Source organism: Hemitrygon akajei, chromosome 9, assembly GCF_048418815.1.
Source record: "Hemitrygon akajei chromosome 9, sHemAka1.3, whole genome shotgun sequence".
NCBI lineage: Eukaryota > Metazoa > Chordata > Chondrichthyes > Myliobatiformes > Dasyatidae > Hemitrygon > Hemitrygon akajei.
Window position 1 is genome coordinate 152,346,155 of NC_133132.1, and position 12,076 is coordinate 152,358,230.

Genomic DNA, 12,076 nt, shown 5'->3' on the forward strand with positions numbered 1-12,076 from the left:
TGGACACAAGAACAGAGCATGTTCTTGAGATGTCTGCAGGTCTTTTGCTGTTGCCCTTGGGTTCTTTTTCATCTCCTTCAGCATCTTGGTGCGATCTTTGCAGGATGCCCACACCTAGGGAGAGTAGCAACTGTACTGAATTCTTTCCATTTGTAGACAATCTCTCTTATTACTGATAGACACTCAGGTCTTTAGAAACACTCTTGTAGTCTTTCCCAGATTCGTGCATCTCTACAATTCTGCTTCTGAGTTCCTCTGAAAGTTTTTTTGATTGAGTCATGGTGCACGTAAACAGATCTTTCTTGAAGAGCAGGCTCTGTCAGTAACCTCACTTTCTGTGTCTTTTTTTTATAGAGAAGGGCACTTCTACAACCTACACCTCTAATCTCATCTTGAGTGGAACGCCTGACTCCAAATGGCTTTTGTAGAAGGCATTATCCCAGATGTTCACATACTTTTTGAACCTAGACTACGATTGTTTAAATTGTTTACTCAATATTGATGAGAGGTAGTACAATTGTTCATGTGTTATTAGTTTAGGCAGATTGTGTTTTTCTATTATTGTGACTTAGATGAAGATCAGTTCACATGTTAAGAGTAATTATTGCAAAAAACAGGTAATTCCAAAAGGATGACAATTTTTTTTCTTGCAAGTGTAGATGGGTAGATAGCCAGAGTTTGTTTACCCATGGTATGGATATTTAAAACTAGGGCCACAGCTTTAAAATGAGAGGGAGGAGGTTTGATAGGACATGGGGTATTTTTTTCCGAAATGAGCTGCCAGAGGAGGTGGTGGAGGCAGCTACGTTAACAGCATTTAAGAGGCATCTTATCAGACATTTGAATGATGGAATAGCTGGAAATGGAATTAATGCATGAAAGTGGTATTTAATATAGATAGGCTAGATGGTTGGTATAGAAACACTAGGCTGAAGAACCTGACGACACTCACTTGTCCCTAACCACCAACCCTCTTGACTTCTCCACTATCTAAATACCATGTTGCTTGACCTATATATAAATGAAATTTTCTCTAATTATTTATTCTGAATATGAAGCAATAGTCTCGCAACCATTCACGACTGTTCATACTGCCCCAATGAAATAATTCCTCCCCCTGGCAACTATCCAAAAATCAAACTATCACTTTGACATGTAGGACGGGTGTCTCCACCTACTACCCTTTGTCTTGTGAGATCATTAGTTGTGGGAACATCTCACAATTCTGATGTGCAGATTCATTGGTTTAACTTGGTTCAACAGGAGAAAGCAGGTTTGGAGAGAATTTTAGTTTTATTTTCTCACCTAAAATGTATCATGTGCAATCAAGTAGAAGGTATACAAGCCTTAAGACATGCACCACCAGGTTCAAGAACAGTTACTACCCTTCAACCATCAGGCTCTTGAGCAAAAGAGGATAATTTCACTCGTTTGAGATTGCAGCAGCAAGAAAAGAGCACAGCCTGGGTGGTGGGGATCTCTGATGATGGATGCTGCTTTCTTATGACAGCGTTTCATGTAGTTGTGCTCAATGATTAGGAGGTCTTTACCCATGATGTACTGGGCCAAATCCACTGCCATTTGTGGGGTTTTCTGTTCAGAAGGCATTGGTGTTCCCATACCAGGCCATGATGCAGCCAGTCAGTATACTCTCCACTACACATCTATAGAAGTTTGCCAAAGATTTTGATGTCAGGCCATATCTCAACAGACTCTGAAGGAAGCAGAGGTGCTGTTGTACAGTTGTACAGACTCTGAATTTGATTTGATTTCATTGGAGCAGAAGAGATTAAGGGCTTATTTGACGCAGGTAGCAAGGGTAGATAGTAAATATCGCTTTCCCATGATTGGGCTGTCTAAGACAAGAGGGTACAGGTTTAAGATGAGAAATAGGCAGAGTAGAGGGGAACTGAGGGGAGTTTTTTCACACTGAGTGATTGGGGTCTAGAATAGACAGCTTGATGAGGATACAGATATTCCAACAACTTTAAAGAAGCATCTAGACCAGGGGTTCCCAACCTGAGGTCTACGGACCTCTTGCTTAATAGTTTTGGTCCATGGCATAAAAAAGATTTGGAATCCCTGATCTCAAAGGTGTACAAGGCTACTAACCTAATGGAGGTAAATGGCATTAGTGTAGAGAAGTAGAAGCAGCATTGAGTTCATAGTGGGTCGAAGAGCCTATAGTGTGGTTCTACGGCAAATAATTTAGGTTTGACATTAATTACACGTGATGCATTTTAGATGAGAAAATAAAACTAAAATTCTGTCCGTACCTGATTTCTACTGTTGAACCAAGTCAAACCAATGAACCTGCATGTCAGAATTTTCTAAAAGCTTCTTAAATCAAAATTTGGATATAGACCCTTCAGTTTATGAATGCCTCAGCTCTGATAATCAAAACTGCAAACCATCAGACCTCTTACATACATGCACAGCTTGATTCCCTCAAAGCGCAACAGATTATCAAAACAAATTATTTAGCTATATAGTCACAAAGCCTTATCATACTTAGTTTTGCTTCCAGGTGATTGCTTGAGTCTGTGATGATCTTCTGGCCACATGTATTCAAAATCATAAGGACTGTCTTGTTCGGATCATGTGTTAGTGAAATTCTCATTGATACAGTCCTCAGCAAATTTTAAGATTACCAAAACTTTAGTACTCTTGTCTTAACTGACCCCAAGTTCATTCAATCAGCCACTTGTCCTGTTGAAGCAATAGCTTGAGTTTACAATTATGACTTATTTGCATATCTGAATCAGAAATAGGGTTATTGTCACTGACATCTGTCGTGAAATTTGTTCCACTATCAATCTGCTACTTTCTCCTCCATCAGCTGCTCTGGCCCTATAACAAAGTCTCTGAGGTCCTCCAATTCTGGCCTTACTGGGCATCGCGGAATTTATTCACTCCATATTTAATGGCTGTGCCTTCAGCATATCAAACCAGTAAATTAAACTGTGAAGCTTCCTCCATAAAACTCTGTCTGAGTTTATCTTCCCTCCTTTACAAAGCTCCTTATTAAGTTCAAAGGTCAAAGCACATTTATTATCAAAGTAGTAAACATTATACAATCTTGAGCTTCGTCTCCTAACAGGCAGCCACAAAACAAAGAAGCCCATATATTTAAAAAACCCGACTGTCCAACACCCAATGTGCAGAGAGAAAAAAAACACATCATGCAAGCAGTAGCTGCAAGCAAATCTGCAAAGAGTGTCCCATAGTTCAGCAGAGTTCATCCTAGTTCAGCATAGAGCTGAGTTATGGAGCAGCAATCTGAACCAGCCTATTCCTTGCCTCAAGACTTGACACCCTGCACCTAAACCAATGACCAAACATTGGGTCCCATTGCCTCAATACATTCCGGGGCCAAGACCCCACCGCCCTCATTCGGCCCTGTGCTTGTGTCCGTCTAAACACTGAATTCAGTCACCCCGCTCCACTCGGGTACCAGGACCTCATTACCTTGATTTGGCCTGTAACCAACCTTTTTGGCTTGGCCCTGCGCATCCAAGTCTGCATCCAAACATAGAGTTCAGTAACTTTGGCTCGATTCGGCCTTTGGCACGGCACTTAAAATGATCGAACTTTGGGTCTTCCTCGCTTTCAGCAACAGCTTGCCTTGCCTTGGTTCTGCCACATCAAATTGCCTCCCAAGTCCAAAGGGATGTTACAGACTATTACTTGCAATGATTGTTTGCCAGAAAAAGTGTGATTAACAAAGTATTTAGTTAATTTCCTTATTTTATTTGCTACCAGCCAAAAAGATGCTGGAGTTGTCCAGTGCCATCTAAACCCACCACTTTAACTAATCTTCCCCTATATTTTTTTTTACATACTTCGTGTCAAACCTTTTTTTTTTGAAAGTGGTTGTTTTGCCAATTGGAAGTGGTATTTTAATGTGTGTACCTTATTGCTGTTCTGCTTTTTCTGTACTTGTCAACATTTCAAAGGCTTCTGAACTTGTGAACATTCCATACTGTTTATACAGTTTGCCAGGCCATTACGGTGCTCAACAATAATCAAAGTTAATGATCTCAGTTCAATAACACAATTATCAAGAAGCACTTATGAAAATTAATATTTGCTTCCAATATCTTCCAGGTCCCAAAATTTATTATGAATCAAGTTCGACAGCAAAACATTGAAAGCCATAAGAAGCTGTCTAAGGAAAAGGCTATGAAAAAGCTGCTGAAAAGGATGTCATACGATAAAGATAAGCATGATCGGAACCATGCTGAAAGGAATCTAATAGATGTATGTAAGCTATAGCATCACTTTGATTTCTTCTGAAATACTTAAACAGAGTGTGAAAAATTAACCCTTAAGTGGATAACAGATATACCACACAAAACCCCTTCGGCAAGACCGATTTATAAAACACTGCAGTATCATATCGCAGCAGTTTTTAAAAGAAGCTCAACAGTGAAGAACAGAGGCTACAGGGAAATGCCTGTCATCCACCCAAGTAAACTGGATCTCCCCTCCCTCTCATTGTAGTGGGCTCACGCAGAGTGAGATCTGGGCCTTAAAATGTCTTAAGCCTCATAGCTGTATAAAGGTTGATTACTTGGCAGACTTTGACACTTCTTTGTGGAATGCAGATAGTTATCTGTAAATAGTGTCTATTTCCTGAAACTACTCACAATCCATTTATTGTTTTATTAATAATTCTGATGGGGTTGCAGAATCAATACATTGAATGATCCAGTTGCTGCATTTTTTTTTTGCAGTCTATAATACTTCAAGGTGCAATACGGGTTCAGGCCCCATCTCTTTCCAAAGTTTCCATGGCAATTCAACTAACAGAGGAACTGAAAGCTGGTGATATTTTGGCACGTTTCCAACAATGCCCTGTTAAAAACAGGTAAGACAAATCCTCAGATTTCCTTTTAGTTATCTAACATTTGAGTTCAACAACAGGCCTTGATATCAAATTGAAGAATTACATTTGGAATTGTATTTCCACGCTTCGTGTCATTAATTTTGCACCAAACAAAAATAATCAATTTCACACTAAGAAAGATCATCACACTCTAGCTCTGCAATAACTATACATTTTATTCTCAACAGGATACCTGAATCTTCCAGTAAAGATGAAGTTTGTTTATATGAAATTGGAGGAAATATTGGTGAGATTTATTATCAATTGCATACAGTATCAGATATGTACAATGAGAGAAATGCATTAAGAAATACTTTTTTCATTACCTATTCATCAGGAATAGATTTTCTGCGCCCAACTTTAGTTTCTAGTTTTTACAGCAATAGATGAGATGCAAATTAAAGTTAGCTCTACCCTCTCCAATTTCTATCAGAGGTGTACTACCTCCTTTACAAATACAGTACTTCCATTTCTCAAATCTGTTGTTCCTATGATCTTCCCTTATAAGAATACCAATTACTGTACAAAGTATCTATTATTTGTTTAACTGCAAGTTTGAGGTTTGATTTGTTCATTGTTTTCTGTCATCCTGATTTTAACCAAATAGTACATTAACCTGCAAATGGCTGAACTCCTGGAATTTCTGTTCCTCGGTCCCATTTGTAAAGATTGGTCTGACAACGCAAACACTGACAGAGCAGGGTCTGCATATCTTAATTCTTCACGTCACAAATTAACCGAATTGTTTAAGGATAACCTAACCTCTTCAAGTTGAAACTTGTCATGGGTAGATGCAGATGTTCCCCATTTCCAGCATTTTTGTCTTTATTTTTGGTTCCAGAACCAGTTACAATAACTGATTATCATGGTGTTTAATGTTAGGTGGTGCGCAGAATAAGACGTACCAGGGAAAGGTTTATCATTGGTTGGTGGGGGGGGGGGGGGGGGAGAGGGTGTCAGTTCATGCAGATAAGCAAAGGTGAGGAAAACATACCTGTCAGGAACATCAAAGACATTGGATCAACTCTGTAGTAACTTCCTATTTAATACGGAAAGTAAATCTGAGATTCAGCAAATAGTTAGTGGATTTGGAGCTAAATATGACAATATTAACGCACTTTTTGTGTAAATTGTTTGCTTTCAGGTGAACGCTGTCTAGATGATGACACATATATGAAGGACCTCTATCAACTTAATCCGAAAGCAGAATGGGTTATAAAGCCTCGCTGCCAGTGACACTGCTTCAACAATAGATTGGCAACATGGTTAAGTAAAACCAGACATTAATGGCCCTGTACAGCAAAGGAGACAACATGAATCAAATAGACTCACTATACGAGGGGTGATTGATGTTCGTGGCCTAAGGTAGAAGGAGAAGAGTTATTAGCTTCAAACTTTCTGCATAATCACACGAAGAGTTGACCTGCATGTGCATGTAACGAGAGCTGTATATAACTCATCTCCTTCTACCTCAGGCCACAAACTTATCGATCACCCCTGCTGTGGACACTTTCTGGAGGTCCAAGATCTGTATGCTCCACGGACGCTGGACTAAGTGTGTAATTGTAGGAGGGGACTATGTTGAAAAATAAATGTGCTAGGTTTTCTAAAATTGACTCCTTCTACCTTAGGCCACGAGCTTATCAATCACCCCTTGTACCTGTACTTGGTACATGCAGAAGGACAAGAGATGAACAATACAGCTATAATGAGTCAAATTCAACAGCCAATTTGCTCTTGGACAGATAATGAAAAATTGCCAGCATGCTTGAAAAATATTTATGCAAAGTAAACATGTCCATATGTGGATGACCATAAAAGAATTCCAGCAGATCAGGAATATGATGGGAAACAGACCAAGAAAACTTAACACAGCAGTAAGATCACATACACCAGAAGAGAAAATGTAATAAATTAATTTTAAGGTTTAAAATGCAGTTTGCATTTCGTATCACAAATAATGGGGGGGTGGGGGGGAAGCAAAAATCTCATGTTCTGAACATGAAGGAAGTGCAGAATTTCTACTAAATTTAAAGCCTCGTCACAGTGATTTACACATGTTATAGATGTTATTTGTACCATCAGAGGTAGCAGAACAAGTGCTCTTGGTCTAACAGTGTGGGCACTGTAAAGGGATCGTTTCTCCTCCTGACATTTACTATCACGTTGATGCAACCTAAGGTCTTAGCTACCAGACACAATGTATATTGCCAACACTGAAATAACATTGCACATAAAGCTACTACCATCTGAGCTGAAGCATCAATCCAAACATAAAGGGCAAACTCTTATCAGGATTTATGAAATAAATTCAGCATCCTATACCTTCTTTGCCAATCAGTGGGCTGATCTCCTGCCTCAAACAGAATTGCCGTTCTTCATGGCATATTTCACACATAGGTTTTTGATAATAAATCTGGCTCTAATACTGCCCTTTTCTCAAATCTCTTGATTCTTTTCCGATCCAAATCTCTTAATTCAATATAATCACTGACTGAGGCACTACAGCCTTTCAGGGTAGATAATTCCAAAAATTCCTCACCCTCTCTGTGAAGAAATTTCTCTTTATCTCAGTTCTAAAAAACCTATCCGTAATGTTGAGACCATCATTTCAGTCTTGACCCTACAGGTAATGGACACATCCTCCTTGAGTGTACTCCATCAAGCCCCTCTAATACTTTTAAATATGCCCATTAAAGTATCAAAGAAAGGTCATACAATTGTGTTGCATCAATCTGCTATTGTAAAAAGGAAGTTCTAGTTTTTTTTTTACAAGTTGATCATGCAATGAAATCAATTGCAGAGATGAAACATTCTCTGCAAAATCAAAATAGGATGGATGTTTTGGAAATGTTTAATGGAGACATTATGCATGAAGCAATTCAATAGATTTGTTGAAATAGTCTCCTAGATTGAAATAACAGAATAATGTACATTTATGATGTCTCTTTTCATTTATTCCCAAAATCTTAAGCATGTATGTCATAAAAATATACACATGCTTTAAAGAGGTTACATCCATTACTTTAAAGGTATTGATTAAAAAATTGAGCAATTTAAACCACGTGTTAGATTATGATGAATATATTGTAAATTAATGGCTATTTAATGTACTAATGTCTATTCTGTTTTAATTCAGTTTTAAAACTGTACAGTCACATTTTCTAGTCTTGTAAATAAAATGTGTGTATATTCTACTTCTTGCAATGCAACTCCTAAATTTAACATTATTATTTTTAAATAACAACATACTGTATGTGGGGGAAGGTTTATATGGGTTATAGAACATTCAGCATTGATACAAACAAATCAGTGATATTTTTTGCTAATCACTGAAAGCTTGCAGTTTGAACAAAATAAAAAGAACTATGATGATGTCATCCAGAAAATATCCACAATGACTATCTGGAAAAGAAAATCTAATGGGATGAAGTTATTCATTGATGTTTCATTAATATTATTCGGCCCAATGTTTACTCCAATGTGATTGAAAAATAGATATATGTAGAAAACACATGGGCAGTTGGTGGATTTGCACTCTGTTCATTAAGGGAACATAAAGGGACAACCTGAGACTATGAAAGGCACTAAGTAAAATGGAAGTGTTTTTCTTTCACTGCCTTTGACATTCTTTTTTAAAAAGTTAGAATTACATTTGTGTTGCTGATGGAAATGATTTGCTGTCCACTGTAATTGTTTCTGCCTTATTCAAAAATAAAAACAGAAAATGCTGAAAAAAAATCAAAAGAGCAAGTCGATTTTCCAGGTCTGTGACCCTTTGTTCCAGCATTTTCTGTTTTTTTTATTTGTTTCAGATATCTAGCATCTATAATTTTTAAAAAACCTTTCATCCTTATTCTTTACAGCTGATTTGCCTTTCTGACAAGAGAAAGGAAATCCTTTCTGACATAAAAATAAATTTTAAAAAAACTTGTATTTATTTTGCACCTCATTGCATCCTCCTGATTACAGACAATAGATTATTTCTGAGACATTTTCACTGTTTCTTTGTAGATAAATATAGCTGCTAAATGATTCTTTGAAAAATGTACCACGGCAACATGTGAGATAACCAGACAATCTTATTTCATTGACGTTAGTTGAGAGACTAGTGCTGCAACCTCTACACTAGAAGAATTTCTTGCTTTTTTCCCTCCAGACTGTGCCATGAGACAACTTACATCCACCTGAGCAGTTTAACACTGTAATAGCACAATTCATAGAACAGTATAATCTACTGTATTATACTGAAGGGTCTTGGCCCGAAACATCGACTGTACTCTCTCCATAGATGCTGCCTGGCCTGCACAGCTCTTCCAGCATTTTGTGTGTGTTGCTAATATAGCACACTACAGGCCTTTTGGCCCACAGTGTAATGCTGCCATTTTAATCTAACCTTTCCTCCTATGCAGTCCTTCAATTTTCTTTTAACCATGTGCCTAATTAAGAATACAGGTTTCCCCCGGCTATCCAAAGGTAGAGCGTTCCTATGAAATGGTTCGTAAGCCGGAATGTCGTGAAGTGAAGAAGCAATTACCATTTATTTCTATGGGAAAAATTTGTGAGCGCTCGCAGACCCAAAAAATAACCTACCAAATCATGCCAAATAATGCATAAAACCTAAAATAACAGTAACATATAGTAAAAGCAGGAATGATCTGATAAATACACAGCCTATATAAAGCAGAAATACTTTTCCGCAATCATTGCAGCACTGTCTAGTGTAGCGAAAATCTCACGCAACCACTCTTGGCAGAAACACTCTCTCCAGTAACCTCTAAGCTATGAAGCTGCCAAATCATACCAAGTAACACATAAAAATACACAGCCTATATAAAGTAGAAATAGTGTATGTACAGTGTAGTTTCACTTACCAGAATCGGGAAGATAGTGAGCACACTGATGATGGTGTGTTAGGCTGAGTCGTTGGAGGTTGGTGTGGTGGGAGGTAGAGGAGACTGGGGTGTCATCTCATCATCGTCTGTTTCCATCAGGGCAGGCAGGTCACCTTCTTCTATGTCTGCCTGCCTCGATGTCGAAGGCCAAGGTTCGTCATCTGCTGTGGAAGTCTTGAAATACGACAGTATGCTTGACAGCTTAGCCTCGCACATTTTTCTATCATACAGTTCTTTGTAAGCACTCAAACCATCCTGCAAATATGCCCTAAACCTACACACCCTTTCAAAATTAAAGTCATATTTTTTCTGCAATCATTGCAGCGTTGTCAATTGCAGTGCAAAATCTCATGCAATTGCTTCACGTTCAGTTCCTGGATGACTTCACTTTTGGGCTGTTCACTACTGCGCTCGGTTTCGATTGTTATCCTTTCCTCTTCCAATTGCATCAGCTCTTCATCTGTCAGTTCTTGGTCATGGGATTCCAAACCTCTTCAACATCAGCTTCGTCAACTTCCACAAACCCTTAGCTAAACTCACTATATCCTTACTTTGTTCACCACGATCGAAACGCTTAATTACGTCTAGTTTTACACTAAGTGTAACACCCTTACAAGCTCTTTTAGGCTTTTCTGATACCTTAGAACTCACCTTGCTAACGGATGTACAAAATAAATTGACATAAAGCACAGACGCTCAGAGGCACGTGTTTAAGCAATGGAGGCTAGAATGAAGTTCCGGAGGAGCAGCTTAGCTACTTGGAGAGTGCGCTGCCTTTTTTTTCATAACAGTGAAAACACCTTCTGTTAGCGAAAAAAGGTAACTAATGTAGGTCTTTCGTAATGGCGAGGTGTCGTAAAGCGAACGTTCGAAAAAGGGGGGCCACCTGTATCTTAAATGTCTCTGATGTACAGTATCTGCCTCTAACAATATGCAGACAGTCTGGTCCATGCACTTCCCACCTTCTGTGCAAAAAAAAAAGCTTATTCTGACATCCCCCCCATACATTCCTCTAATCAACTTACAAGTATGTCTTCTCATTTTAGCCATTGTCAAAAGCCTATAAATTGTTAAAAATTCTGGCTGTTAGAACATCTTATAAAGCATAACAAATATGAAAATAAAGAAGCAAAGATGATTTAGTTAATGTACAATAGATATTCAGCTTCGTCGACTAAGGGAACAATCCCTTTTCCCATCTTCTGTGTCCTTCTAACTCTGCACCTTATCTTCTCTCTCTTAAATCTTTTTGCCATTAACCTACACTAAGTGATCGTTTTCAATGGGAAGTTTACCTGCTAGTAGATCTTTGGGATGGGGGAAGACACAGGAACAACCAGAAGAAACCAACACTGTAATGGAAACAGCATTCAAATTGCACTAGCAGCACTCAGAGTCAGAATTAAGCCAAATCCATATTTATCAAGGATAATGCCTGGGAATGTCTAGTCCAGTGGTTTTAATTACTCCCTGGTTCATCGCTCCTGATTGGTTAGTCCTCAGCCAATCAGCTTTCTGCTCTCCCACCTGGTTTACAATTGAATTCCAGTTATTACTTAGAGTGAGACCTTCATCTGAATCCTAGGTCATCCTCAGGTTGGCTGGCCTTTACAGGACTCCCTGTGAATGCAGAGCAGCATATATTGGCTGGATGGGATGCACGGTGGAAACCCATATCAGGGAGTACAAGAGGTGTATCTGGGTTTCCCAGAGAAATCAGTGGTTGCAGAACATTGCATTTGCAATGGCCATAGGATTGACATCGACAGCGCAAAACTACTGTGCCACACCAATGGCTTTTAGGACTGCCTGGTAAAGGGAGTCATTGAGATAAAACTAATGGAAAAGAATGTTAACAAAAACGAAGGTCTGGCTCTAGGTAAGAACTGGAATTCGATTGTAAACAAGGTGGGAGAGTGGAAACCTGATTGGATGAGGAGTAACCAATCAGGAAGGACAGACTATGGGGGTATAAATACCACCAGACCAGACATGCTCAGGCATCATCCCTGATGAAGATGGCAGAGATTGTCATCGAAATACCATTAATAATTGATACCCGTACCCAGTTGGAAGCCCTAGAATTGTTTATTCATCATATACACTGGGAAAGCATGAGATCCATTTTCAAACAACAACTATGTTTATCTTATTACTGTTTTTTTAAAAAAAAACTTTGAACATAAGTCTCTTAAAAGAAAAGAATTATTTAGGTGCATGGAGCTTAGAAAAATAGAGGGCTATGCAATAGAGAAAGTCTAGGTAGTTTCTAGAGTAGATTTCATTGTGAGTC

At 38.6% G+C, this 12,076-nt stretch overlaps 1 protein-coding gene across 7 annotated transcripts in view; it reads left to right on the forward strand.

Moving 5' to 3' along the window:
• Positions 1-8,504, forward strand: part of arhgap18 (Rho GTPase activating protein 18) — a 123,255-nt gene extending 114,751 nt beyond the window's left edge. For all 7 annotated transcript variants that reach the window (XM_073057309.1, XM_073057311.1, XM_073057308.1 and 4 more), the window contains exons 12-15: positions 4,108-4,260; positions 4,737-4,870; positions 5,077-5,135; positions 6,033-8,504. In XM_073057309.1, coding sequence (XP_072913410.1) covers positions 4,108-4,260; positions 4,737-4,870; positions 5,077-5,135; positions 6,033-6,124 — 438 coding nt within the window. In that variant the 3' untranslated portion in view covers positions 6,125-8,504. The remainder of the gene's footprint in view (positions 1-4,107; positions 4,261-4,736; positions 4,871-5,076; positions 5,136-6,032) is intronic.
• Positions 8,505-12,076: the final 3,572 nt, after the last annotated feature.